Source organism: Lepisma saccharinum, chromosome 8, assembly GCF_977018435.1.
Source record: "Lepisma saccharinum chromosome 8, izLepSacc3.1, whole genome shotgun sequence".
NCBI lineage: Eukaryota > Metazoa > Arthropoda > Insecta > Zygentoma > Lepismatidae > Lepisma > Lepisma saccharinum.
Window position 1 is genome coordinate 71,783,410 of NC_139236.1, and position 23,483 is coordinate 71,806,892.

The following is a 23,483-nucleotide window of genomic DNA, read 5'->3' on the forward strand; positions in this document are numbered from 1 at the left end:
AATGAAGGTTAAAAATGGCAATTACGAAATATTTTATTGTGCACATCCCCCTTTCAGGAAGGTAGCTACGTAGTATCCACCTTTACAATTTCTGTCCCCTCCGAAAAACAAAATCCTGCGTACACTAGTGATGACAACACTTATTATTTCTCTACTTGTGACAAACCTCATTCTGAACAAGTCAATTCACCCCAAAAGCCATCCTTCACCTCGCAAGATGTAAGCAGCCAAGCTAGCATTTGTAGTGGTGGCTATTTTTTTGTGTGTCTGTTAGGCAATTTTCGCGTGATGCGACACGTAAAGCCCTCACGAATATGCACAATCGACTGTTCTGAGTCCTTTCTTTTTAATTAATATTTTCACAGGATAATTTAACGTAAGTTAAGACATACATGGTAAATTCATTTCAACTGTTGAAATTATAATACTGTTATTCTTCATAAAATCAAAGACCCGCTCGTGATGTCATCTATCAGGCTCGTTGAAAAACTATTCAGGGATTCACCTTATGTATATTACACCTTGGACTTGGCAGGAAGATGAGCAACATGAATTTCAAGTGATATATATATGCAATCCTCACCAATAAACTGTTATGTACATTTCAGCTTTCTCTGCATGATTTGCAAAATCAGGTAATTACTCAAGTAATTTCCAAGCACAATTAGAAAGAATGTTCCTGAAAATTATTTTTGTTTAAATTAGAAGGCCTACTGTTGATAACTACTAAGTATAGGGTTTCTCTGTGCAAGTGACAAATATTATGATTTCTTAGGTGTAACTCTTGTAACTCCGTTTTATTCACAAATAGTGTAGTAAATTGGAGGAGAACCTGTTTATCGTTAAATGGAACACTGCTCTATATGTCAATGAAAGGTTAAACTTTTACAATGACTTCTAAACTTGACAGTCACTGCCTAGCTATAGTTCCCTTATTACGCAATTTTTCATCTCCACATCTCTTGTCTTTTCTAAACTTACAAACTGCTTATCAGCGACGTTTGCAGAATGATTTTAGTTATTTATACAAAATTGTGAATGGCAAAATCCGCTGCAACACACTCCTTGAGGAATTCCACTTTCGAGTACCTATGCGCACAACTCGCAACACAAGATTATTTTATACAAAGAAACCTAGACTACAAATTCAAAAAATATCCCTTTTTTACAGACTTGCCACACAATACAATGACCTTCCATCAAGAATCGATATATTTTCCTGCGAGTTTGCCTTTCGGTCTTCTATTAGAAGAAATGTTTGTAAATAATATCAAATAGTGCCATCTTTTGCTTTTTTTTTTTTTGGTCAATTTGCTATTCTCTTTGTGTTATTTTGTTACTTTTAATTACTAATTTTTAATATATTTTTGCTTATTATTATTATTATTATTATTATTGCGTTTTCATTGTTGACAATTTCAGAGTAAAATGGCCACCTGTGCTGTATCTGGAATTTTCTCAATAAATAAATAAATATTTCCAAATGCAGATCCACGGGATGGCGATAGTCGACAGCGCAGCTCCCTACTGTCCAGAAGAAGCGTTTATGTGCACATAAAGATACCTAATGCTATTATATCAACCAAATTGTTATGCCATGCTAGCTTTTTAAACTTTCTAGCCCTAGCAGAGACGATGTGATTCTAGAAATAAATTGTTTTTCCTTTATTTTCCCACTTGAACCTACGTAGACTACCAGGTTTATTGCGAAAAATGGATGAATTTTGAAGAAAATAATAAGTATTCACACCTTATCTCGGATTTAAAACCATGATCTATAATTTCGCAGTGCACTACGCTAATCTCTAGACTTTGGTTCTTGTATGTAGTGTACTACATAAAAAGAATGCAGTTAGGATAGAATTTCTTGCTAGGTTAGGTATTCGCCTGAAAATCGTCCACCCAAATATCATCTCTGGATCCGCCACTGAATATTTCCGGTATTTATTCTTGATAGAGGAATCTGTTCACTTTATTTGTTATTTTAACTTAGTGTCAAACTAACGGCAATCAATACATCTCAAGGCTTATTAGGCAAGAGACATATGTACTGTTTATTTGTTCGTATTAGTCAAGTACATTTCGCGTGGTTTACACGGTAGATGGGGATTAAATTAAGTTGTCAAATCTTGTAGCCAGTGGCATGCCCAGGATTTTTTAAAAAGGGGGTGGGGTTACGTATACCTTTCTTAGTAGTCAGTCCTTTTTTCTCTTGCCTTTGACGTTCTACTTTTTGGAATACTGGGCCAGGGGGGGGAGTTAGTTCCATTTTTGCGAAACGTTTCCAGACACTGTTGATTATCTTGTGAATACAATTTATACAGGGATCTATCCCGAACTTTTGTAATTGTAAAATCGTTTTTGGGGTAATGTAAAGGCATATTTAGGTCCAAAAGAATAGGATGTGTTGTGGATATATTATTCGCTTTACATATAACAATAATTATTATATTATTCTTCATTACAGAACTCCCCAATATGTCGGGTAATCACTTTTAAATGATCCAATGATGACGATGATTTGGTTCCCACCAGCTCCAGTTCTTTTAGAGGGCAAAGATGAAACAAACAGGCGAAAGTGTTGGAATGAACCAATTACGACAACGGTGCATCACCACCCGTTCTCGAACCTTGCAAAATCATCAGTACAGATCCCACCACCAGCTGAAGACTTCGTTTCCGCCTTATGTTCCTCTCCTAATAGCGGTAAATGCGTTCACTCTTGCATTCCAGAGAAGCTAGCCTCATTGCCGCTGATGGCTCTTTATCACCCGAAGCCCTACAAGTTCCGCACCAGCTCTCCCATCAAGATTTGTAAAGAAAGTGCAACCTACGTTAAAGTTCCGCCTTTCTGGCTTCTGTTCGACCACACAATAGCTGTCTTGTGCATTCTCTTGTCTCGTATGGACAGACCTCTCAGCAGTGCACAGTTACACTGGACATTTACTTGTCTCAGACGTATTAAACACCCCGACGGTGAGTATCCTAGTGTAATAGCTAGCTGTATGGATTTCATCGAGGATTGCCTGCTGGATCAGTGTCGGGGTGTAACACCAAATAGTGTTCCAGGATGGCCTCCAGGAGATTCGTTCATGGCTCCTTTCAGGACTTTTCCAGCCACTATGGACGATGCCATTCCGACTACACTGCGGACCACGGTTCGTTCAGACACATCATGTGCTTGGAAACCTTCGGAATATAAGCGAGACGAAATCGCTTCCAGGCCCAGAACCAGCTGTGCGACGGCTCCGAGAGAAAGCTTACGTTGGGGGGAACCGAAAGTTAGTGAAACGTTTCTTGAAAGCTCGCCCCAAGAGAAACGAGCTCCAAAAACACCTGCCGTTGCTTCTCAGAGACCACAGTCGTTGAAGCATCGCTTGGACTCTCGCCCCTTGCCTCAACGTGAAGCAAAGTGCAACCAGAGTCCTTTGAAGGCAGCTGAGTTACATGAATCGGAACGTTCATCTCAGAGTCTATCTTCAGCTACCGACACTCTGTCAAAAACCTCATCACAGTTATCATGCGAGAACGTAGAAGAAAATTCCGAACCACGCTCACGTAAACCGGCATTTTTTCTCACTCGAGGAATGGCAATCAGCAACATCAACTCCAAAACTTCTACTCGTATTATAGCCGCCATATTTACCCCTCCTGGCTCTGGCCCCCAGACAGGCTTGACTATAGCTGAAATCGATAACTGCCAGATATCTATGCAACCGAAAGCAACAACAGGGGGTCCTGACAGTAATCTCAATTTGGACGAAACATTTTCAGCTCAGCATTCCCCAAGCATTGCTGTACATGCGGTCTCTAGTTCATCCAGTTTATCACACCCATTCTCATTGAGTCGAATCTCAGAAAATAATGAACCTTATGATTCATCAGCCGATGAAAATTTGAGAACTTGTATTGGACCAACCATTCCAAATTCAGACGAACACATGGTAACCACAGATAGCTTAGGCGAGCCTGAAGCACCACATGATCGAGATATACGTAACGAAGAGGAGACATCTGTAATGTTACCTCCTCTCAGTATTTTGCCTCCCATTCTCAATAAATTGCACAACTGCCCTGGAAGGAATGCTTCTCTCAATGAACTTTATTCCTCAGACACGCAAAACGAAGAGTCAGAAAATGTATATCGTGGTACTGAATATGAAGCACAGGTGTCATTAAAGGTCACACAATTACTGACTGAGATGTTAGCCAGAAACGTCCAAGTGGAAAAAGCGTACGAGAAAGAACATATAGAAGATTCATATCCATTGCCTTGTATTGATTCGAGAAGACCTGACAGTAATTCAATGGAGAACGTGGTAAATACTGAAAATGCTATTCCAAATAGCATGTTCTCTACAGACACTGCTGGAAGTGAAAATAAAATATCTATGAATGATTGTAGGATAAAGTTATTTGATAGCCATGTAGCTGATATCTCAGATCCTTCTGAAGAATATACGAGGTTTCTTAAGAAAGAACCAAATCAAACATCTGTGATCGGCTCGGAAGCTGCATCAGGTGAAACAAATAGTATTCTTGTCTCGTCGAAATTGGAGACAGGCGTCTTATCAGAGAACGAATGTTATAGTTACTTAGAGAATTTTCAGGTTGAAGAAATCACGGAAGTGGCTCAGAATAAAGTTACTAACCGAGAGCCACTGATGTCGGCTGACGATTTGATTACACAAGAAACAGGTTCTACACATATAAAAACCATGTCTGAACAGAATTCTCCAAACTGCAGTGATATCGCAGAAAACAGAGAAATTTCATCAGATGTGAAGGCAGAAACGCAAAAGGCCATCATCTTATCAAATATCACAACTCCTCCCAAACACGTCTCGTACAGGTCGCCTATGATGCCTGTGAATTCTGAAAGAGGTGTCACTAATGCTAAGGTATTAGATCCTTCTGACCCTAGAATTACAAAATCCGAAGGAATAGAATTTCTTAAAATAGGAAAAATCATCCAACCTGTGTTGTCAAGTCGTAATTTGAACAGTAATGAGACAGCTCCTTGTATTATGCGGAAGACTAAGTGTGGTAAACATATACTCGCTACATATAAAAGCTCCTCAAATGAAATTGTTCCAGCAATTGGCAAGAAACATTTGCCGGCGGACATCGAGGTGAAAAAAGTGAAGATAATTAAGGAAAGAAAATCTGCAAAGACTCAACCAAGGGAAGAGGGCGTAAAGAACAAACCAAATGTGTTGGGCAAGGCAGACATCGAGAAGAAAAAAGTGAAGATGATTAAGGAAAGAAAGTCTGCAAACACTCAACTAAGGGAAGAGGACGAAAAGGACAAACGAGATGAGTTAGACATAGCAGACATCGAGGTGAAAAAAGTGAAGATAATTAAGAAAAGAAAATATGCAAACACTCAACCAGAAGAAGAGAGCAAAAGAAAGAAACTAGACGAGTTAGGCAAGGGTGACATCGCGGAGGAAAAAGTGACGATAATTAAAGAAAGAATATCTGCAAACACTCAACCAAGAGAAGATGGCGAAATGGACAAACCAGTTGAGTTAGGCAAGGCGGACAACGAGAGGAAAAAAGTGAAGATGATTGAGGAAAGTAAATCTGCAAACACTCAATCAAGGGAAGAGGGCGAAAAGGACAAAACAAATGTGTTAGGCAAGGCAGACATCGAGAGAGAAAAAGTTAAAATTTTAAAAGAAAGAAAATTCGCAAACACTCAACCAAGGGGCTGTGGCGAACTAAATGAGTTAGGCAAGGAAGACATCGAGGAGGAAAAAGTGAAGATAATTAAAGAAATAAAATCTGCAAACGCTCAACAAGGGAAAGAGGCTGAGAGGGACAAACCAGATGAGTTAGGCAAGGAAAACAGCTCGAAGTTCATGTCAGAAAAGAACACAGACAAAAATACCCCTACAACATCAAGAACGGTTTCGTTCGTTAAAATTAGAACTTCAACGCCCAATTCAGAAAAAGGTAATGAAAGTAAAATAGCAGTAGAAACCCCAAAAGCAAAAACTTCGCCGTCGAAAATAGCAAAGGGAATCGAAAAAAAGAAGAGACCCTTAAACATAAAACAAGTAACTGCACAAAAGGTAAGTGCAGTTCCTGGAGCTTCAAATATGATGCAAGAGAAAGGCCCTACCTTGTCAAAGCCACCACAAGCTAAGAAACAAAGCACAGTTTCGGCGACAACAATAAACGGAAAACAAGCTAGTTTGTCCACAAGACTGAACAAGCAAGCTGCGAGTAGTTCGAATGCATCAAGCAGTGTTCGAGTGTCTAATCAAACAAGTAATAACACGTTTTCCATCTCTACTTCCAACAATAATAGAATTGGTATTCCAAATAATTACATTAAAGCTGGTCGTCAGAATCAGAGTATTCTAGATAGAGATAAGAACATTGGTTTTGGAACAAAGCTGCCTGTTAGAAAACCTTCAAAAGAGAAACAGGCGTGTATGGAACAAAGCAAGACACAGAAGCTTCGAACTTTCGAGGAAGATAAGAAACCTCCTAATGTTTCGGAAAACGCCAATGGAGAAAAACACTTAAGCAAAGTGGGTGTTGTTCTCAGCAAGGAGTTTCACGGACATAGACAAAAGTCGAATGATGAGTCAGCAGATCAAGGAGCTTCAGACATAATACTTTCAAATATATCGCCGATAGTAAGTAAAGATAATCTTGCGCAGAATGAGAAAGGATCAGAGAGGAAGACCGTTGATACAAATATTAATGAAACCAAAAAGTCAAACATCCCCCGAATGCAAAAACCGACACGGTTAAGCAGTACCAGTTCTTCGAGAGGGCAAAAGGAAACAAACACACAATCATCCCTGCCCAAGATAAACGATCCTAATCAATCATCTCAAGATATAATCAGCAGGAGAGTTAAGTCAGCCATAGTTACTGGAAGGAATTTTGAGACTAAAAACAGAAGTATGTCTGCCGGTAGAACCAGCAACCAGTTCACAAACACTTCTAAGAAGAATGAGAACAACGTCACTGCAAACACCAGTTCGGTGTTGGACAATAAAAATCGAATCTCTAGCAGGGACAACATGTTGGTCACTACAAAAGGATCAGCGAAATCGAAGGAAACTGGTAGAAATGATCCCAGTAAAACTAAATTTGCTACAAGCAATGACGAGGCAAGAAAAAAAATAACACCCGCCGGCAAGAAATATCAACTTGCATCAAATATTCCTAGAGATCGTGAATCAATCGTAGATACTAAAAAGTTCTCGCCATCTGCAACTTTAGTCAAACCAACAACTTCAAAATCTAAAATATACATGACTCAAAAATCTTCACCAACAACTGGTTCTCCTAAACCCCCTATCAAAAGCACCAAACTTCCATTACCAAAACAAGGTAATTTTATCCACAAACACGTCGTCAAGAACCAGACGTCGAAGCAAGACACTGCTCAGAGTGATTCTGACAAAGCATTACCCCAAAAAGAGGAAAGGGATGTTCAATCGAAAGTAAACGTAAAGGAGGCTGGAAAGACGCACTCCATCAAGCTGACAAAGGATGTCGAGACAGTAGATAAGATAGATATTATGCCGAAACATGAAACTGAAGCTGAAACTAGCCTGGAGAAGACATTGCTGTTGAAACATAAAGATATCCGCAACTCTACAATGTCTGTGCAGGGATCTAATACCCAGGGACCAAAAGAAAAGTTACTTGTAACGGATGAGGGAAAGGCAGATTCGATTGTATTGAAGACGTTGTCGGTAGTCCATGAGAAGAATGAACCGAAATCTGAATTATTATCGGAGAAAGAGGACAACGTCAAAAACATATGAATTCAAAGGTGGGATAATAAAAATAACTATCAGTATGGAATTCGCCCTCGGTCTATGAAGCGAACATCTAATCCATATTGAGAATATAGGTTGTGAATCGTCTTCAAAGAGTTCTATTTAACAGAGAATTTGTGTTGTATACATGCCTTGTTTATACTTCTGTTTTGTACAATCTACAAAAATTATACATTTGTATTTTAAGCTGAAGGGTTGTATGCATTTGATTTCAAAAGAAACTACCGTGGATATAACTTGATTCAAATTAACAGTGGGATAATCTTGGCAATTTCTTTCTTGTAATAAAGTATCCTGATGGGTAGTAATGCTAGAAAAATTCTAGAAGAAAACCCAACGTGGTGGAAGAGTGGGAGATGGAAGGGCCTCCGCCAGGCACGTATCCAGGAATTCCTTTCGGGGGGGGCTCAACACCATTTTTTAAGGGGTATAGTAAGAACCTCACAATTGTATGTTTAAGAGGCCATATCATGGGCAGCGGAAAAACAGACCTTCATTCAGAACACTTTTACTCGAAAACTATTTGAGGCATTTGAATGAGCTTTGTGGCGAATTGATCAGAAAGGATGAATCTTAACAGTGATTATCGAAATTTTTTTATCACTTTCATATTTTAATAGATATTAGCTGTCAAATATCTCAGTTTTTGGATCGGCGTATAGAGCCCGATTCTAAGTTACTGTAAAAATTTAACCTTGCAAGCCTTTCTTGCATCTTTCCTGAGTAAACTGATTTTTTTATTTTTCAAATTGAGAGGCCCATTGTGACAATACGCCATTGCAAACATTGATATGCATTTTCAAACAGCTTTGAGAATGGCTTTATTCGAGCCATAGCGGGGCTGGCCATCGGCTGCCGGGGTTATGTTCAAGTCCTACAAGTTCAGCCGTCTGCCGATAGATGACTCTGACCAGGTTTTACTACTGTGGGCGTGGCTTGGATTACTTCTTCTTCTACCCTTGGCATTGTCTTTTCCCTTGGGGGCAGCTTTTGACCGTGCTCCGACCATTTCGGAAAATCCAAAGTTGATTTCCTTCACCCGGCTGTTTTTTCATTGTGTTTCATTTGTCTTATTTCTATTTTCCAAAAGAATAAATACATTAATACAGAGACTGTCCCAATTGAATCTTACATAAATTATAGCAAAATTAAATTTGTTTTAAGTCAATTACATGCTTAAATAGGGTAATCGGGACTGGGGCTACAGGATAGAGTGAGATCCAGACCACTGTGTAGTTCTACCGGGGATCGAACGTGAGACCCCTTGAATACAAGGCGAGATAATTACTACTAATTTCATCGAGGAAACTCAAGGACTTATTTGGGGAGGGGTCCGGACCCCTCCCCCAAGAAAGACTTACCAAGTGAAAAAATTAAATAATGAAAATATATTTGTGTAGCATTTATTACATAATTGATGGTTATAATTTCCTTTGAACTTATTGATTGATTTGTTGTTTCTAAGTCCACTTTTTGCACAGAAAGGCTAATCGGGACTGGACTTACAGCTTAAAGTGAGATTCGAACCACTACTTGCATCCACCGGGTATCCAACCCGGGATTCCTTGATTACAAGGGAACGACGATACCACTGCGCCATCGAGGAGACCCACTCTTTGAACTTATTGGAAGAAAGATTGGAAGTAGGGGGCTTAGAAGGACAGTACAAATTACCAAAGATTTATGCTTGCACGCTACTATTTATAACAATATGCATAAAATATTAATCAGGAACTTTACTTTTCGCTAACCGGATCTAACATTCTCTTTTATTCAATAAATATTCAATTCTTCATCAATTTGAAATGAATTTCTTTGCCAGGGCACTTGTTTTTTATGCAAATTATGCCGATCTTAACTACAGGTAAGCTAGATAATGAATACTTGCTGTTATCCGATCTTTTTACCTATTTATGTGATAATAATATAATTTTAACTTAAACATCATATTATTATTATTATTCCTGACACAATTGGTTCGGTGTATTTCTAGATAAGTGCCTTGGAAGTGCGAAAGGAAGTGAGACAGTCGGGTACTCTTTCAAACTCTAAATCTTGTTCTTGTCCCAAGTTATGTAAACGCTCTCTCGTTTTCGTCTCGATCTCTGAATATAATTTCAATTATAGTCACATTAACTTCAACGCATTTTAAAAATACAATTTGTGTCTATACAAAGAACACGCTTGGGCAATACATTCACATTTAGAGAACACCGATGTATTTCATAAAGAGGTAAGACAACTATGCTGAAGGTAGATATTTAAATTTTAAATATAATTCACTGCACATTCAATTATACTATATGTAATGTTATGTTATAATAATGGAACCTACATCTTGCAATTTTTTTAATTCTAGTTTCATTAATATTTTACTTTGGATATTATGTGAATACATTAATCGTGATGGAGGGAGAAAACACACCGGAACGACAAGTGACCGGCGACACGTGTCGCTTGAGAATTTCACCAATCGAGCGTAGGCATGTGCGGCCTGTCATGCCGCTACGGTGTGAAACGTTGCTGCTGATTGGCTCGTTCCCAAGCGACATATGTTGCTTGTCGCTTCGGTGTGAGTTCTCCCTAAGAGGGCGAGTGACAATGAATTCAATTACATCTTCATAGCTTGTTCATGACTGAAAGAAGCTACTCGTGTCGCATGTCGCTCGGACTGGGACTTTCTCTCAATATCGTGTACCATGTCGACTCGGTTTGTTGTTCGTGCATGTTTTGCTTTACTGTATAGGCTCTTGTTGCTTGATGTGAATGTTCCGTGTCGCTTGGAAACGAGCCAGTCAACAGCAACGTTTCTCAATGTAGCTGCAGACCGAAGTGACAAGCGACACATACCTCTAGAGAACAATCCAATCAACAGCAACGTCTCACACATCTGTAGAATAACATGTCACACAAGCCTGCGTTCAATTGGTGAAATCCTCAAGCGACACAGATATTTCACACCGTCTAAAGCAAAATATTCACTGTGCATGCGCGAACAACAGGCCAGGGCGACACGATGGACGGTATGAAAAAGAACTCAGTCCTAGGGACACACAAGCAACAGACAACACAAGCTGAATGGTTGATTGCGTTTATTACTGAGAGCCAGTTACCAAGAGACACGTGTCGCTTGTCGCGTGTTGCTTCGATATCAAATATCCCTAAAAGTAAGCAGCTTTTGAAGCACAGTATGAATAATTAGTAAGTAAACAGCAGTGACAAAACATATGATTGATTGATTGATTGATAGATAGATAGATAGAAAAAATTGCCTATAAATCCGCACCCTAATCATAACTTATTAAACATATCAAAACATATTTTTCATTCATCAATTTTTTACGCTTACAATAACCTCTAATTATTACTAAATCAATTTTTGTATTTTCCATTTAATATCTTATTATATTTAGCTCTTGCCAGTAGGCACTTTATCTTCTTATGTATATATTTTTTTTGGCCTCCATCTCATCAGACGTATCATTCATTAATTTCCTCAATTATCTCATCCAACTCGTTTGTATTTCCACCCTTCTAAGGGAGGTTATTTCAGTCGTTCACCGCCAGCGTGACGGCCGTTCGACGGACTCTTCATGCAACAGGTCCCGGCAAATTGCGTTCAGGAAGTCCGTAACAGAAACAGCTTGTTTTCTAATGTTTCCACTTTTCACAATTACAGTTACAATTACAATTGAAATAAGCACGTACCTTGTCGCAAGGATGCTGGAAAAGGTGTCCTCCCAAATACAAATATTTCTGACACCTTATTTCTGACATCTAATCTTAGATTAGTCATCGCTACTTTATCCTCAGTTGTCGCGACAGCGCCGGCAGCTTATCGGGAGTTGGGTGAGTTGTCAGCCGCGAGAGGGCGATTCATACTGCACGTGTCGGCAGTGATGCCAACCGTAGGGACATGTCCCTAAGCATAGGGACTTTTCACTAAATTTCGCCCGCGTAGGAACGTAGGGACAGATTTTGCCAAATGAGGGAAAACGTAGGTACTTTTTTCAATCTTGGTAAATGACATTTTATGAATTAGTTTATCTGGATACTTTAGCGAAGAGGAGAAAAAAGAACTAACTAACAAATCTCCATCAGAATTTTGGAACATGTTATCGGTTACCAAAAACTTTCAAGGCAAGTTCCTTTTTGAAAACATTTCCACTCTCGCGAAAATAGTGCTAACATTGCCACATTCTAAAGCGGAAACGGAAAGAATATTTTCAATGTTAAGTGATACAAAAACAAAAAAGGGAAATAAAATGGGACCAGAATTGTTAAAGACTGCAGGAAATACAGCATCACCAACCAACATCTATCTCTGCACAGCAGCAGCATGTATGACTTCAAATAACATAATCAACAGTAAACGACTCACCGTTATTCATTAGGGGTGTGCGGGATACTTTACTTTAAAAAGTCGTTAATTCTCGACGTTTTCTGCCTTGTAAGTTTCTGGAACTTATCGAAAATTGTAAGTTTTTATTCTAGAAATGCAAAAACAATCACTTAAAGTGAAAATGACTTGTAAAATTCGAGATTTCCAGTGCTTCGGGAAATTTCGAACATTTCCCGTCCCGAAAATTTTCCGACTTGGTCGGGAAATTGCAAATTTTTCAGTCCCGAATGTCGGGATTTAAAAAAATTACCGTCCCGATCCCGTCCCGACCCAAAAAATTCTGTCCCGCACACCCCTATTATTCATTAAGGCAAGAATTTACAATACCGGACCTTTCTGTAATTTCTATGCTACGTCTTATACTCACGAAATAATTATTCGTGATGATTTATCTCAAGTTAACATGTTGGGGTGAGGGGGAAAAAATGTTAATTAACGTGTAGAAGTTGTAAAATAACCATTTCAATTCTCGCAATGATTCTCCGTATACAAGTATGGTAGCCATATTTGTTGATATGAACAAATTACAATTAGTTACGCTGTCTACAGCGTTGCCACACTGTTGATTTCATACTTGGAGAGCATGGATTGTGTAAGAATAGCGGAAGAGAACAGTAAAAAAGTTGTTAATGTTATACAGATTGTTAGGTGGAGTGTGCAGGAGGGCTAATTAATAAACTTATTCATTTCAGTATATTGCCCAAAGAACGTGCTTACATGTGACAGCGACAATCACGATGTAGACGAACTGATTTGATTACAGGTAAATTTGGCAACATTACATCAATCATAAAATTGCAGGATACTAAAATGGCGTCTTCGATGATGTTAAAGTGCTACGAAAAAAATATTTTTTATCGGTTCGTAATCACAATTACCGCAAAACCATTCAGGAATAGCCCCACTGAGCATTCTCGGTAAGGTTAGGTTAAGTTAGGTTAGGCAAGGCAAACATAGTTAAAATTTGGGCTCGAAAAACGGGTAGCCCAACAAACCATTGACGGATAGCCCCACGAACCATTCAGGTACAAAAAAGGTAAAGTGTTCCCCTGCGCATAGCACCACGCCATGAAGGCGTATAGGGGGTGTGAGGGTAACGCCCCACACTTTCTTGATCCGGTCGTGAGTGGGGGTGATGTGATCAGCATCACGCCCCTGATCGCCTTTGCCCCCCAGGGTTTCCCCCAGGTACCCATGTTATTCGACGCTGGGTAGGCGCCGGGGCCGCTTCCAGGTACGGTTAGGTTAAGTTAGGATAGGCAAATGTAAATTCGCTCCTTCATTAATTGTGGAAGCACCGAGCAGAAAGATTTGGTAAGTAAATGTGTATATTTTATCTTCTGTTTTGCATGCTCATGAGGTGATAATTTTTTTAGTCGCTTTACTTGGCGTAGGGACATTTGGTCAGTTGTAGGGACATTTTGACTACGTCTGTAGGGTCATTGCCGAAAAATGGTTAGCAACACTGTCGGCTACCAGACGTCAGTGTACGTTCATGTTCACTTCTGTTTGCGTTTATCAGTACACGTGTTGCTTATACTGTGTTATTGTAATGTGCTACTCATGGCCAGTGCTTTATTGTGTGTTAATTGTTATTCATTCATTAGTTATGTCGTTAAACAAATATAGTCTTGAACAGAGAGTTTTTATGTACGATAATTACGTGAAAACGAATTCTTGCAGAAAAGTGGTCAGGGAATTACGATAGACAGGATCTCTTGAACCTAAGAAACGTGTTGTATTGCTGTTAAAGGAGGTCATTTTCAACATCTCTTATAACACAGGAGGTTAGTGATCATCATTATTATTACTTTTAAATATCATTTTACGCTTTCGGTTTGCTTTATGCGCCGGGATGCTGTCTTCCCTTTCTGACAACTGACGATAAAGTAACGATGTCTAATCTAAGATTTTCTGTCAGAAATAAGGTGCCAGAAATATTTGTATTTGGGAGGACACCTTTTCCACACACACACACAGCATCCTTGCGACAAGGTACGTGCTTATTTCAATTGTAATTGTAACTGTAATTGTGAAAAGTGGAAACATTAGAAAACAAGCGGTTTCTGTTACGGACTTCCTGAACGCAATTTGCCGGGACCTGTTGCATGAAGAGTCCGTCGAACGGCCGTCACGCTGGCGGTGAACGACTGAAACAACCTCCCTGTACATAAGAGTTGTAGCTTTCCTGGCGACGTCAATCGACGTTAGCTTCCATCGTATACATTGCTCTCGTCTTCAGGTAGGAGATGTTGTTGCTGTATGTGCTCGAAACGTTGGAAGATAACGCCGATTTAATCTGGCTGGTACACCTGTTCGAATCCTTCTACATGCTAAATTGAAACAACAATCTTTCGTAATCATTAAACAGGATGGAATAAATAGCGGGGAGGCTTTTGTAATATTAATAATTTGAATTACATCCCCATTAAAAACTGAGCATCCTCGATGGCGCAGTGGTAGCGTCGTCGCCTTGTAATCAAGGGATCCCGGGTTCCATGCCTGGCTCAGTCCCGATTAGCCTTACTGTGCATAAAGTGGACTTAAAACACTAAATCAATAAATCATTAAGAATTCATTTTAAAATTTTATAATGAATTTCGGGTGAAAGATTCAATATACTAACCTCCATTATTAATTCAATGCCTAGAGAATTATAAAAAATGGGGTGGGGGGTTGTATTTATATACACGAACGCTCGGGAGCCAATATAAGTTTACAATCTGCAAATCGGGTTTTCTCTACCGATTCAACCAATTCAATATCTCCAATGTTGTTTGTGTTGCACCTGATTCAAAATCGGTCATAATTTAATTTGAAAATTATTTTTGAGAGGAATAAAGACCATCGATAGGAGAGCTTGACTGCCGTTCGATTCCCGGAGGAGAGGGTGAGGAAAGTGGGCTCTCCCACTGCATGGGGTGCATCTAAGTACAAGGGACTCTACTATATAACTACGTGGGAGCATAGAGACGATTTGCATCGCCTCTATAAATAAGCGAGACTGTGAATATGTAAAGAGCCACCACCACCCACCCACCAATATGCCTTCAAAACACTGCATAATGCACGTAGGTGGCTTTACCAATTTCTTTCAAATACAAGTAGTTAATTATAGTAACAAAACATCTTTTTATATGTAATTGGATTTTTCAAAATTACAATAAAATAACAAAGCAACCAATTTTGTTGTAATTCTATAAAGAATAAGTTAACATAGGACAGAATCGTAAACTTCCCGTTCGGACAAATGTCGCAGTTGAAGTAGCAGTCTAAACAGGTAAAAAACTGCTTACTGACACGTAATCTGACTTAAATTTGGCATAAGGCAGTATATTTTTTAGTTTGAAAGACCTTGTGACATTTGTCGAGCCGGGAAGAACTTCTTCATAACTAGAGCCCGGAAGTTCAGGCATTTATTTTCGTTAAAATAGGCAGGCAAAAAGGCATTTATAATGTGGAAAATAGGCACTAAAAATGAAAAAAAGGCAAAATAAACCGAAAAAAGGCACATTTGGAAGTCGCTTAATTTTATCTATAATTTCTGGCAACATGTTAAAATCTACATTGGGAAGAGCATTTCAATTTTCTCCGTCTTGATTGCACATAACTACAAGGTGTTTTTTTAATTACTCAACATTCATTGATAGTAGTCTGTCAGAGAGAATGTTTTTCATAATAGAAAATGATATTTCTACTTCGACAGAAGTTATTGGAGCATACATAAAACAAGCTAATGTAGCTGGACGCATTTCGGTAACAGCATTTTCACCTTTTAGAATATCACAAATTGTTTTCAATTGTTTCAAGTCCTCATTTGCACTCACTACCCGCTTGCACTTTTCCGCAACAGCTGACCCCTTTTCTCCTGGCACTTCCATCATCTGCTGCATAGATTCCTCGTACATTTTCATGGATGCTACAAGGTGTTTTTTAAGTTTTGTAATTGTAATTGTCTCTGGGAATGCACCATAATGTGCAAAAATAAACTTGAATAGCACAGGAGTTTTTTCACTTCACGAATTGAAGCCGCTTCATTTTCTGGAAGAGCATCTATCACCTCACTGATTTCTTCAAGGTCGTTAGCATAATATATAGCTGCTGATATCCAGGTTCCCCATCTGGTCAAGACTGGTTGCGGAGGTAAACTAAGCTCAGATGCAACTTCCTTAAATTTTCGGGTTCGAGAGGGAGATTTCAGAAATATTTTCTTTGTGTTAGAAATCAACCTGTCCACTTCAGCAGTTAATCATGCACAAGGAAATGTTAGCCGAAAGGCACTATCCTAACTGAGCATGAAATACATTTTTCTCACACTTTTCTCCTTCAGCAATGTTGAAACATGCATGAGTTCAATATTACTTAAATAAGGCGGAAATTATTCACATAATAAACGGAAGAAAAATAAATGCCAACAACGTTTTTTGGGAGAAAAATAATTTATATACAATTTTTTTTTAAAAAAAGGTCAAATTTCATTGAAAAAGGCAAAAAAGGCATTATAATTAAAAATAGGCTGTGGGGTCCCAAATTGGCAAAATAGGCAAAATGAAAAGGCTTCTAAAACATTCGAAACAACATGAGAAACGTATATCCGGAAAAATTTTATCAATATATGCAGTAGTTAAAAAGAGGCATTTTGCTAAACTTCAGGGGCTCTATTCATAACTAATGGGATAAAGAAGAAGGAAAATTTAATTCGTAACACTACTAACGGACTTATTACGCCATTCGCATGATGTAATTAATAAACACAGTAATTCTAATTACATGATTATTAAAAAGCAAACATTTCTTTGTAAATAATAATGTAAAATGCCTGTTTTTGACCAATCCCTCCCCTGTTGTAGGTTTGTTATCCATCAAATATCAATCTGGAATTTTTTGTTTCACAGGTACCTGTCATAGAGTAATCTTTACGCTGTAAATATCAATTTTTTTAGCTCCCCGATCGGAGACATCTGGGCTCAAAATTTTGAAAAAGAGAATCAAGAAACGATCAAAGAGCTATAACAGTAATTCAGCCGAAATACTCTGATATTACATAACTTCCCTAACAAAAATATCTTAAACTTTGAATTTTGGTCAAAATCAATATGTTGACAAAATACGCGAAACATACAATGTATCTTGAAATGTGCTGAAAACAATGTTTTTTACCCAAGTTATAATTTTTCTTAGATGAGTTATCATAATTACCGCAACTGTCTCCAAAGGTTAAAAATGCCGCAAATCATAAGTCAAACAGGGCCGCAATTTTTAAACAAGTCATGTAAAGGAAAATACTACCCTTGCATAGGGGTTACAACAACAAAAATATAGGCTATATAAATAGAAAAAGTTGACCATTTTCTCAATTATTATCTTTTTGGACCACATGGTATTAAATGGCCATATTTTGCTTTAGACCTAATATTAATTAAAATATGCAAGTTTGATTAAATTAGTGCATATATTGTGTATCAGTGAAAGTTTTATAAAAATAGATCAAATACATTCACAGAGTTGGTTTTATGCAAGGATAATGTTGGAAAATTTTCTGCTTGAAATCATTCACACTGAGAATCGAACCTGGGTTTACTACGTGGCAGTCCGATGTCATATTTTCTCTGCTTTCTCATATATAAGTATTTACTCAGTTCCATATTTTTTAACATTCACATTCAGAACCTAAACATCCATGTCTTACTCGGGATTCGAACCCGGGACTCCTGCTGCCGTAGCGCGCTGTGCTAACTACCTCGCCCCAGAGGTCAAATACTAGACGACTGGGTCTACTTATTCGTTGAAGAGAAGCTTTCACAATTACGTATGTTACAAGCCACATATTGTTGCTGCAGGACTCTATATTATCGTCTGGAATTTTGACACGAAATGGTAAGATCAGCTTTTGGCAATGAAGACCCGAACAGCAAAACCTAGGACATGTCTGAGGAAAGAAATGACAAGGGTTTTACGACCTGTCAATCACTAACTGCCCGTGTACCGGAGGAGGCGTGTTCTTGAGGGCCTCGCGAAGCGGGCCTGGACAAAACATCTGGTGGTGTAAAGGCTGTGCGCGCTCTATCGGCAGAAGGAAGGCGAATTCGGAAAAGGCCTTTCCATGATATACAGTCTTAAGACCAGTGATGGCAAATGGGTTCCAAAATGGGGGGGCGGAGGGTGTTGCAAGGAAAGTTTACTTTCTCTTGGTAGCCAAGGCTTAACATTAAAAGGCCATAATTTTGAAGCAGAAAAATAAAAAAAATGGGGAACAACTATCTCTTAAATCGTTGCCACTGTAAGGCTATCATTTTAATCAGAACGTGAAATCGGAACATTATTTACCACTCGACTCCTCTGTTTCCATGCATTAATAATGTGTGCCGGATCCATCTCAGTATGTGTGTTTGTCCATTTCTTCTCATCAGGTATAAAAACATCTATGGTATCTTTGAGTGTTTTTACGAAGCTGTTACACATGCACGGGATGGACAATCCACTCGACAACGCGAGATTCAAATTGTGGGTTGCGAACTGGATGCAGACAGCTCTCGAATATTTCTCTCCGATTCGAGCCTGAACACCACTAACGTGTCTTGTCCTCCCATTTTTTCAGCTCTTATAAAAGCCGAAACCCACCAAATTGTTCAGATTCAGGCCTTAGCACTCACAAGTGTTCAAAAATGCCTGTCACAGCTTCCGTTGTCTTGTTATATCGGCATGAAACAAAGGAAGTCTTCTCGAATACAGGTGGATCACGAAACAATTCATGCATAATGAAAACCCTTCCGTTCCCAACACATCTAATGTTTCGTCTCCCAGTATGATCAAATGCTTACTCATTTATCTCCAGTGACGTGCCCAAGGGAGGGTTGGTGAGGTAATAACCCCATTTGACCCAGTATTCCTTTTTTTTTTAAAAAAAAAAAAAAAGATGAACGTCAAAGACAGGGAAAAAATGGCAAAATGAGGACTGACTACCAAAAATAGTATGCGTAACCCCTCTCCCTTCCGAAAATCCTGGGCACGCCTCTCTTTATCTCTGACACATTTTTTAAAATGAACTCACCAGAAGTTTTTATCATCGTATTGGAGATTGAAGTAAGATGCGTTCTTCCTGCAGGTTTAAATATGATCCTTTAGGGTGCTGTCGTCTGCCTGCCTTCACACCTAACCTTAACAAGGCCCTAATTTTCCATCCTTGTGACTTGGATTTTCAAGACTTAGGAAGGTTTCAGACCGAAGGGACACGCGATATATGTCGATTGGAATGGGCCAATCAACAGCAACGTTTCACACCGTAGCGACACAAAAGGCCGCACAAACCTAATCTTCAGGCGACACGGTGTGAAATCTCCCTTATTAGGCCACTGTCATTGTCACCTTGAAGTAGTAGCTCTTGTTGCCCACAGAAAAAAATTGTCCTCAACCGGTGATAATGCTCCTCAGTTTTCTTCTCTCTCCTATATTTTCTGTGCTTGTTCACTATACAGGCAACACCTTACGATTTGATATACACAGGACATGTACTATGTAGACATTTTAACGAAAAATCGGTTGAAGTTGGTAGAGCCCTGATTTGGGTCCTGGTAGAGCCTGCAATTTCCGCCAAAAATGTCTCTTCTTGCTTTCTAATCTCGACATTCATAAAATTTTCGGCTGTCTCTTTATGGTAGTTAAGTGTTTCAATGTGTTTTGAACCCAGTAGGCTTAAACAAAAGTATTTTTTTATATCATGAAATTCTCAGATTGCATATACGAAATTTAGTTCTGGCAAAACTAAATCATCACTCAAAACTTTGATTTTCAGTTGATCTATGCAGTTTATTTCTGTTTAATATCCGGTACTGATGAAATATTCACTTTAGAGAGAGAGAGAGAGAGAGAGAGAGAAAGAGAGAGAGGCCTTGATCTCTTCGGCCCTCGAACCGAGCTAGCACTACTCTGAGGCCCCGGAAGTTCTGCTGTCGTCAATGTCTTCATTTTCGAATCACTATATCTTATAAAGCAACCAGAGGACGCTGACTGATCTGATCACCAATCGACTGTATGAATTGTCACACTTACCTCTGAAATCTCATTAACCGATTCTTTGTACAGATCAATCGAAAAATTGAATCGGCGTATTTATATCCTCATTATATTGTAGAACGTTCCGCAGATAAAACGATTCGTTAATATCGCCAGTAATTGACTCCTTCTCTCATTCAAGAACGTACCTTCTCCCGCCTTCCAGAGATTAGAAATTACAACGAATCGTCCTACGTGTGGCTCTACCTTTGTTGTGCAGCTTCCAAATGCTGACAAGTCTCTACATAGTCCTCAAGTGCGCTGAGACAACACCGAAAGCGCAAGAAAAGTGTACGTGCAATATTACCAACAACAGGGTTATAGAACATTCTCCGTCTTGCCTCGATACTTGTCTATCTCTTTAAATCATCGTCACATTATTCAAAAAGCCAAAAACCTAATTTTATCTAGTGTAAAATAAAAAAATTCCTGGGGTGGGGGCTCGAGCCACATCAACCCCACCTTGGATACGTGCTATTAACAATAACAGGGTTATAGAATATTCTCCATCTTGTCTCGATAATTATTTCTCCCAAATTATCATGACATTATTCAAGAAGCCAAAATCCTAATTTTATCTAGTGTAAACAGAAAAAAATCCTGAAGGGGGGCTCAAGCCTCCTGATTCCCACCTTGGATACGTGCTATTGACAATAATAGAGTTATAGAACACTCTCCGTCTTGTCTCGATAATTATTTCTCTCAGATTTATAAATTTATTATCTTCACATTATTCAAGACGCCAAAAATCTAATTTTATCTAGTGTAAATTTAAAAATTTCCTGAGGGGTGGCTCGAGCCACCTCATCCCCACCTTGGCTACGTGCTATTAATAATAACAGGGGTATAAAACATGCTCCGTCTTGCCTCGATAATTATCTCTCTCCTTACATTATTTTCACATTATTTAAGAAGCCAAAAACCTACTTTTATCTAACGTAAAGTGAAAAATTTCCTGGGCAGAACGTCGAGCCGCCTGTGCCCCATCTTGGATACATGCTATTATCAATAACAGGGTTAGGGAACATTCTCCGTCTTGCCTCGATAATTATTTCTTTCCTTAAATTATTGTCACATTATTTTATTTCCCGCCACAAGAAACAAAAAAAAACTCATTTTATCTAGTGCAAACCTAAAACTTTCGGGGGGCTCGAGCCCCCTTAGCCCCCCCTCTGGATACGTGCCTGGCCTCCGCAGTGATGTAGAGATTAACACTGTCGCCTTGTAGTCAAGGAGTCCCTGATTCGATCGCCAGTGGAGGCACATTGCACAGTGGCTTGGATCCCACTTTAAACTCCAGGCCCAGTCCCGATTAGCCTATATGACCATAAAGTGAACTTAAAACAAACTTTGAGAGATACAAATAAATTCACAGAAGTTCGAATGTTTGTACAGAATGCTCTGTACGTCATTATACACTAACAGTCAAATCAATTTATTTTTTTCCTCTAAAATCTGTGGCCGCGGTGGCTCAGTCGGTAACGCGTCTGACTACCATGCTCAAGGTCCCGGGTTCGATCCCCGGCCGGTTCAAATCCGGGAACTTTTCTAACGATGGAAGCGGCCCCGGCGCCCACCCAGCGTCGAATAACATGGGTACCTGGGGGAAACCCTGGGGGGTAAAGGCGGTCAGGGGCGTGATGCTGATCACATCACCCCCACTCACGACCGGATCAAGAAAGTGTGGGGCGTTACCCCCACACCCCCTATACGCCTTCATGGCGTGGTGCTAAGCACAGGGGAGCACTTTACTTTTTTTTTTTACCTCTAAAATCTGTACCCGCAATCGCTCTTCTGGAAGGTAGACCGCCCTGCTCTTTTTTAGCATCGCCAGAAGCCAAAAACCTAATTTTATCTAGTTTAAACTGAAAAATTTCCTAGGGGGGGGGGGGCGCTCGGCATCGCCAATGATCAAACCAACCAACTAACAGTAATCGGAAAGGAGGTGCTGTGCACGTAATCGTAAATTGCTTTTATTTTATATGAAAGGAGTGGCGACGATTGGGTGCCAAAACTAGGACGGGAGGTGCCAAAACTGGGGGGAGGGGCAAAGGCAGTTTACTTTCCAGATACTGATAAGGTTTAGCATATTTCTGGATCAAAAGTGGCAAAAATGGGGGCAATTGCTCTCCACGACCCTTCCCCCTAATCGCCGCCACTGTATTAAGGTTATAACTTGGGGTGTTAAAGAAATTTTGGTTGTGTGGATAAGTCATTGCATTTGATACTGCCAGAAATGCAGGGCCGAACAGAAGATCTTGTTGGTAGCTAATCCCAGAAACCCTAGCAACTCGCTTGAGCACGTCACTGGATACTACGTACAGTTTTGTGTGTGTGAAAAAAGAAAAAAAAAGAAAAGAAGGTCCAAGGACCAAAGTGACGTACTTTCTCTCGAAATAGGAACATCAACATCACCACTGTAGTCACCACTTCTACAGCGCCTTGCCACTTACGTAAATGAGTATGGTAGTACACGTAGTTCAATATTCAGCCGCCAGGTGTAACGAATGTTTACATCTTTACGAACAATTTACGACTTGATTTTGTATTTCTCTATTTCAAAACAGTAAGCTATGTGCTAGTGTTTTCGTTCAGATTTATGAAGAAAGACAACAAGCGTGATGTGTTTGAAAGGCTATTCACATTCAGTTGAGATCAGTAATGTGTTGAATTTAAATGCTTGTGGTATTATTTACATAAAGTTAGGATAAACTGGACAAGGTATTATTTACATAAAGTTAGGATAAACTGGACAATGTCCAGGTTATCACAAAACTGAAAGCTGTTTCCATCTAGTATATCAAGCAAATAAGAAGAATTAAGCAAACTCTGATGTCTTCATGTTCGACTGTGGCAATGTAAAGGAAGTTAAAAGGTAAATGTTCAAATATTTACTTGGTACTATTATCGTATGGGTGAAACACCTACGAATCATATATTTCGGACTTCTTTACATTGCTAACGTGTTGCGGAACATTTCTTAATGAGAAATAATGCATTTCTAACTAAGATAATGTTTATTTTCTCTATTTACGAGTACTTACTGTTACTTGTTGTTTCGAATCTGTAACACATTATGGCCGTGATAGCATACTGGTTTAGGGGGCGTTCTGAGAGTGTTTTGTCGATTTATGCAGTGGTGCAACCTCGTTCACCGGAAAATATCTACTTTCGTGCCCCTATTTGAAATTATGCTAATACGTCGCATTTACGTGTAG

General features: G+C 39.2%; 2 protein-coding genes across 2 annotated transcripts in view; both read left to right on the top strand.

Moving 5' to 3' along the window:
- The first annotated feature begins 527 nt into the window (after positions 1-527).
- On the top strand, positions 528-8,003 carry LOC145991120 (uncharacterized). The gene is made up of 2 exons (XM_083126888.1): positions 528-635; positions 2,468-8,003. The coding sequence occupies exon 2, from the start codon at positions 2,508-2,510 to the stop codon at positions 7,794-7,796; it is 5,289 nt and encodes a 1,762-aa protein (XP_082983014.1). The 5' UTR covers positions 528-635; positions 2,468-2,507; the 3' UTR covers positions 7,797-8,003.
- A 14,699-nt stretch (positions 8,004-22,702) lies between these two features.
- LOC145991121 (uncharacterized) overlaps positions 22,703-23,483 on the top strand; it is a 37,163-nt gene continuing 36,382 nt past the window's right edge. Inside the window, exon 1 of the mRNA XM_083126889.1 lies at positions 22,703-23,140. The gene's annotated coding sequence lies outside the window, so the exon portion shown is untranslated. The remainder of the gene's footprint in view (positions 23,141-23,483) is intronic.